At 49.6% G+C, this 6,906-nt stretch overlaps 2 protein-coding genes across 2 annotated transcripts; both read right to left on the bottom strand.

Moving 5' to 3' along the window:
- Positions 1 to 236: 236 nt before the first annotated feature.
- Positions 237 to 3,384, bottom strand: LOC130914944 (coxsackievirus and adenovirus receptor homolog). The gene is made up of 2 exons (XM_057834548.1): positions 1,671 to 3,384; positions 237 to 1,206 (listed from the first exon to the last, which is right to left on the bottom strand). The coding sequence occupies exon 2, from the start codon at positions 1,190 to 1,192 to the stop codon at positions 344 to 346; it is 849 nt and encodes a 282-aa protein (XP_057690531.1). The 5' UTR covers positions 1,193 to 1,206; positions 1,671 to 3,384; the 3' UTR covers positions 237 to 343.
- A 13-nt stretch (positions 3,385 to 3,397) lies between these two features.
- Positions 3,398 to 5,169, bottom strand: LOC130915350 (skin secretory protein xP2-like). The gene is made up of 2 exons (XM_057835309.1): positions 4,593 to 5,169; positions 3,398 to 4,167 (listed from the first exon to the last, which is right to left on the bottom strand). The coding sequence occupies exons 1-2, from the start codon at positions 5,167 to 5,169 to the stop codon at positions 3,398 to 3,400; spliced, it is 1,347 nt and encodes a 448-aa protein (XP_057691292.1).
- Between the last annotated feature and the right edge of the window lie 1,737 nt (positions 5,170 to 6,906).

The raw sequence follows: 6,906 nt of genomic DNA, 5'->3' as shown, positions 1-6,906 counted from the left end.
ATTGTATTTATTTTTTTAATGTATTTATTTATTTGACAGTAACTCAAGACCAGTCAAGATCAAGATCAGTTTTCCATTAGGTGTTAAAATGAAGTGTATGTTTTACTTTACAAAATGTGCCCCCCCCCCAAGTGTAACCTTTCCGTTTTCTGTCAATTTCAACATTTACAAGTGTATAAAAAAAGACAACTGACATACTAGAAATAACAGAGAACTTGTTTAATAGATTCAACACATGAGTAAAGTGAGATTTAAATCAAAATGCCATTGTGGTAAAAGAATTAACATAACAAACTGTCAATAATTGCGATATCACTTATCGAATATTAACAAATGAACAACATCATTTTTTCATTTCAATGTCCTGGGATTGATCTTTTCGTTTGCGGTAGAGGAATACGGTAACGACAACTGTGACAATGAAGAGTGTGGTTATAGTGACGACGATGGCAGCGACTGCAGTGGTTGTCAGTAATCGTGGACTGCTCACATTGTTGGCCTGGGGCAGCGAACAGTCCAGGTGAAGGTCACAGTGTTTGCTGCCCACCATACTTTCCACCGTGCAACGATAGCTTCCACACTCCCGCTCAGTGATGTGGAAAGGCAAGGTGGCTCCTGTGAGGTCCACAATGGCCTGTGTAGGCAAGACCTTATTTCCACTGGTCTTGGACCAGATGTAATGCAAAGGTGGGGTGCCGTGCAGAGATCTGCATTTGAGCGTCATCCTGTTGTCTTCTTTATCCACACTGCACAGAGGCTGACTTGGTGCCTCCATGACCGTCAGCTCTAACGTCTTCTGGTCCAGTTCTGGTAACTTCCTCACCATACAGCGGTACTTCTCCATGTCTGACAGACGGACATCTTTGATGTTGATAGATCCGTCTCCATTTTGGGGATCCGCTGATATGAAGTGGACCCTCCCCTCCATTGGTTTGTACAGGTCGGAATACAAGCGGCCGCCTGTAAACCAAATGATGGGCTGCTCGTCTCGGTCTGCAGACACGATACTCCACAACACCTCCGTGTACTGCTGAGAGTCCACGGTGTGAGTGTACGCACAGGGTAGCTGGACACTTGACCCCCGGGCGACGTAGTAGTGGTTCCTTTGCTTCTGGATTTCCAGAGGGCATGTTGGGCAAATGTTGAAAAACATTCCCAAGAGAACAGAAGGCCAAAGGAAGTGCCACATCATCACTATGTATACACCTGCAAGTAAAAAGCAAAAACATACTTAAATTAATAAAATGTATTTTATGTTGTTGTTTTTTTTCTATCACAATAAAGCATGGACTTGACATCAGTAATTATTTTTTCATTACAAGTGTAAAAAACAATGGAAAACTAACACCGGCATCAGTTAGATGTATTTTTCTTCATTACAATTTTAGATGCTTTCAATCAGCAATGTTTCCACTTTAAATAAAAATATACAATTGATGACAGTAATTTTTTTTCATTACAAGTGTAAAAAAAAAAAAAAATGTAAAAAACAAAAACACTGCCATCAATAAGCATAAGCATTATTACAAGTGGAAAAGTTATCAGTCAGCAATGTTTAGGCTATCAAATGAAAGTAGAAGAAAAACAAAAAAAAAGAACACTGCACTATTTAGCTCATGTGGAAACGATTATAATATTTCTATTAAAAAAAAAAAGTTTGGATTTCTTACCTGCTTATCTTTAGGAAGGAATATGCACACCAACTACAGCAACTTGTCTGCTTCTTTGGCATTTGGTGTAAAAATTCATAACGAAAAAACAACTTATATATGAAAGAAAAGATCAAAGCATCAAAGGGCTACTCGTGACGTCACGCTCTTTATTGACACGCCTCCGCCGCCATGTTAGACGGCTTCACGTACCGTCACTTCCGCTTTATTTCCGCACTTTTGCTCCCGACTTCTTTTTTACACGTTCGCTAACGACTAACTCATTTCTTCATCAAGATGATTCTGAACAAGTTTCCAAGACCACCGATCTACCTAAAATACCACAAGGCATGGAAACACCATGCAAGGAACCTAACAAAGTAGCAGAGACAGAAAGCTATCCTTTGAGAATTTCTAAACTAAATGTTATTGTAATGAGTAAGCATTTGTTAAAAAAGAAAAGTTGGTTGTAAGTTTGATTTGCAATTTTAAATTGTACAACTGTTAAGAAAAGAAGGTTTATGACTACATGTTTCGAAACAAACAGAAAAAAAATAATGACAATATAATAGTATCTTCGTAAGGAGGTTATGCATGTACCTGTTAATCAGTATTATACCACTAGGTGGTGTCAGTTGACGTGTTCCTTATGCTGACAATAACAAGTCCAAAAGAAATAATAAATGGAAGTGAACCAGCCAAGTGTCTGCGCAGTTCTGTGTCGACTTTAAAAGTGTTTACATTTCAACATAAAAGGGAGCAACAAAACAAAAGTAAAAAATATATGGCAGAATGATGGGAGGATATAGTAAGGATAGATAAAAGAGAGGAGGTGGTGGGGTGGTGATGAGTGACCCATCTATCACCCATGGTGGGACAGAATACTGCAGGGTGGCAGTATGACACATGGACACCCTCAGGGATTCTGGCTGTCATGCTGCTTCTCTGTATCCTACAGTGTAATACGCAGGCAAATGGTACTCAACGCAGGGATGCCATTGGGTCACAACCAGTGAAACTATCTGAGTGTAGGGCCTCATTATGACAAAGAATAGATGGTTACACACAAAGGGCACACAGACAGCTGCAGGGGGACAGAGGGAGCACTGCAGTAGAGTTGCACACAACTCATTCATAACCTGGTACACAAGCCTCACCGCTGTTCCAGCTATAGACCCTACTCACATGACGTCACAACCATGCCTCCGCGCCATATTGTCCGTCTACTCGTCGTTTTGACGCATTACCGCTACGTAAATTCCTCCTATTATGGCGTGTTTTTCTGCTCGTTAACATTAATAATCAAAATGGTGAAGGCGTGTGGTTGCAATAAAAGAGAAGATAGACGGAGAGACTTCTACCGTATTCCGAGAGACCCGGAGAGGAGAGCGAGATGGACTGCTGCAATTCGACGAGAAAACTGGGCTCCAAACGATTACCACAGATTATGTAGTAGTCATTTTATATCTGGTAAGAAGCATTTAATATATATTTAGAGGGTGTAGCGGGATGCTTGTTAAGAGTCTTTATTGATCAAGTGCTGTGTCCAGCCATGTAACTCTCGCGAACTCTCTCTCATGAGCCGGAACGCGCGCGGCTCTTAAGTGTCTGTCTCACGTGACTGACGCAGCCGGTAACGCGCTCGGCCAATCAGACACACAAGTGCGGTGGGTGAATTATGTGAACAAAGGGTCACCACACAGGTCCCCCCAGAATTCACCCACACAGGACGCCAGGCGCAACCCGAATCAACAGTACGGAACGGAAGGGTTGCGCGGCTGGGACGTCAGTGGAAGACGACCGAACGGACAGTCAGGCGGCCGACCAGGATGCCAGACGCGAGACGCCCAAGCAGAACAGTCAGGAGGACGCCCAGGATGCCAGGCGGCGGGCGACGGAACGCGACGATCAGGCGGCCGTCCAGAACGCCAGATGCGGGACGTCCGAGCAGAACGGTCTGGAGGACGCCCATGACGAGGAGCGCGCCGTGCAGCACCCCCCAGGCGAGGCCGGAGAAGCGGACGACGAGAGAGGCGGCACGCGTTGCTCAGCAGCGGTCGAGACGAGCGATGAGCAGCACCACCCGGTCGAGGCTGCAGACGAGGGCGACGGGCGCGGCGGCCGGAGTTGACTGGTCGAGGCCGGAGACGAGGGCGACCGGCGTGGCAGTCGGAGTCGCCCGGCCGTGGACAAGGGCGACAGGCGAGACGAACCATGTCGACCGGTCGTAGCAGGAGCAGTGGAAACGCCGAAACCAGAGACGAAGCGACGCCATCGCTGTCCACAAGCGGAGGACGAGGAGAGACGTCGGCGGCGGCGTTCGCAGGCGCTGGCCGAGGTGCAACCACGGAGACTTCCGGAGGCGCTGGCACAGCAGCGAGGTCAGCGGCAGAGGCCAGCGGTGCTGGCAGAGGACTGACCTCGGAGACTCCCGGAGGCGCAGGAGCGAGGACAGTGGCGGCGGCGTCCAGCGGCGCCGGAAGAGTGGCGACCTCGGAGACTTCCAGAGGCGCAGGTGCTGGAGCGACGTCGTCGAGTAGACCAGGGCCGGACGGGACGCCGTCGAGTAGACCAGGGCCGGACGGGACGCCGTCGAGTAGACCAGGGCCGGACGGGACGCCGTCGAGTAGACCAGGGCCGGACGGGACGCCGTCGAGTAGACCAGGGCCGGACGGGGCGTCGTCGAGTAGGCCCGAGGCGGACGGGGCGTCGTCGAGTAGGCCCGAGGCGGACGGGGCGTCGTCGAGTAGGCCCGAGGCGGACGGGGCGACGTCGAGTAGGCCCGAGGCGGACGGGGCGACGTCGAGTAGGCCGCAGGCGGACGGGGCGTCGTCGAGTAGGCCGCAGGCGGACGGGGCGTCGTCGAGTAGGCCGCAGGCGGACGGGGCGTCGTCGAGTAGGCGGCGGGCGCACCGTCGTCGAGTAGGCCGCAGGCGGGCGCACCGTCGTCGAGTAGGCCGCAGGCGGGCGCACCGTCGTTGAGTAGGCCGCAGGCCGGCGCAAGGGCGCCGCAGCCGGGAAAGCCAGGGACGGGCGCAGCGGCGTCGACGGAGAGCGGCGACGGAGCCGAGGCGAGCGAGAGCGGGGCCGGAGGCGAGACAGCAACTTCGGCGTCGGGAAGAGCCAGAGCGGAAGCGCGCGGCGGTGGCGCGGGTACCGGGACAGCAGTACGGCTGCGAGGAACCGGGGCGGAAGTGCCGCCATCCATGGCGGGTACCACGGGCAGCAAGGTTCGCGAGGCGGGCACCTTGGGCGCCTCTGAAGTCGATTTGTACGACGGTTCATAAAGTCTGAGGAGGTGCGCCTTGAGCCCCGTGTACTTGCCCACCTTCGGCGGATAGACCACGAAGCGCTGTGCTCTAACCGCCGTCGAGTACCCGAGCGCGGCCACCACGTGGTAGAAGCGCATGGTGTCGTCTGAAACACCACGGAGGACGAACTGCTCCTCCGCGTTAGCGAACCACGCGGCCGCAGAAGACTCGTCGAACTTCGGTAGCTCGAGAAAGCTAGCATCCGCCATTGCGTAAAGTGTTCAAAATGCCTCTGAGACTTCAGCGAGGCAGTCGGGGTCACCAGTGTAGCGGGATGCTTGTTAAGAGTCTTTATTGATCAAGTGCTGTGTCCAGCCATGTAACTCTCGCGAACTCTCTCTCATGAGCCGGAACGCGCGCGGCTCTTAAGTGTCTGTCTCACGTGACTGACGCAGCCGGTAACGCGCTCGGCCAATCAGACACACAAGTGCGGTGGGTGAATTATGTGAACAAAGGGTCACCACAAGGGTTTTGGGCTGACAACCACAATTAAGATCATTGCGAGGCTAATCGCCGACAACATACAGTTTCAAATTCAAGATGCTTATTTCTTCCACCATCATTACATTTGGAATCATATTTAGCTGGTACCAAGTGAAAGAAGCTGGCCTCGTCTACGGATCATCAGTTAAACAGGTGTGTCCAAACCTTTTGCAAAGGGGGCCAGATTTGGTGTGGTAAAAATGCAGGGGGCTACCTTGGCTGATTTACATAGAACAATAGATTTAAACAAATTTTAGCAACCCCTTCTGTGTGTCACATTTGCTTTATTATTATTTTTTTTAAATTAATAATTTCAACAATCTCGTATTTGTGGCGTTCTCTTTCGACACTCGGCCTCTTGCAAAATACTGCTGCTGTGAAATGAAACTAGCTTCAAGTTGCTATAATTTCTCGCTGCGTATCTTCCCTGTAATGTTGTCGTACATGTCAGCGTGTCTTGTTCGGTAATATCATTATCGCGTCACATCGAACTCTTTGAAAACAGCGACTGTCTCTTTGCAAATGAGGCAGACGCAGTTGTTGCGTGTTTTATTGAAGAAATAGTCCAATATCCACCTATCCTTGAAGCGTCGGCCATCGCAGTCAACTTTTTTTTTGTTGATTGTCGCCATTTAAAAAAATTGGAAGTAAAGGGTCACACGGGGTAATGTTGCTTAGAGTGCTGCTCTTAAAATTTTTCAAACTTTCGTGAGAATAGGCTGATTTTCTGTGGACAAGATAGTTGTCGATATCAAGGTAGCAGATGTCAGGCAGAGAGGGCGAAGACAGCGGGTCGAAAAATATCGATTTAGGCATCAAATATGGATCTGGCGAATGAATAGACTGGAGCTTTTCCACATAACGCCTTTTATGCAACACATCCAATGGGTTTACAACGTTTTAAAGCACCGGGGCTTCCATGAATTGCTCTATAAACTGAACGACTAATTGAAACCATTGAGAATAGGGCTAAACAGAGACGGACAATATGGCGGCCAGATACAGCGACACGTCATTCTGTGACGTTGGTGAGTAGGGTCTCTACAGTCTTGCGACCAATGAGCGGATCAAATTTCCAGGGCGGAGCAAGCCACAGCAAACAGACAGCGGAGTGGGCCAATCAGCAATGGGTAGACGTGACGTTGGTAAAGCGACAACTCGCGCGAGCAGAGAACGGAGAGGTTTATTTAACATGGCTAGCGCGAGACATCCTGTTGTCAATGACTTGTGTCTATGTGTTTTTGTTAATTTAAAACTGATTTTACCGTGGATTGGAACATATTCTCGGCTCTCCTGTTTGCCATCTGTGTTGTTGTGGAGACGACCTCCGACGCGGAAGAGTGACGTTGCTCGTTAAGAACACGTCACACAAATAAACGAATCTGATTGGACGGTTGAGTTTGTTCTTGCTCGAGAGGCCGTTAATGGGCTGGGTCCCAGACTATTCTCACAGTGTTTGAAAA

Source organism: Corythoichthys intestinalis, chromosome 4, assembly GCF_030265065.1.
Source record: "Corythoichthys intestinalis isolate RoL2023-P3 chromosome 4, ASM3026506v1, whole genome shotgun sequence".
NCBI classification, from domain to species: domain Eukaryota; kingdom Metazoa; phylum Chordata; class Actinopteri; order Syngnathiformes; family Syngnathidae; genus Corythoichthys; species Corythoichthys intestinalis.
The sequence above is the reverse complement of the archived record's forward strand: the minus strand, read 5'-3'. Positions and strand labels throughout refer to the sequence as shown.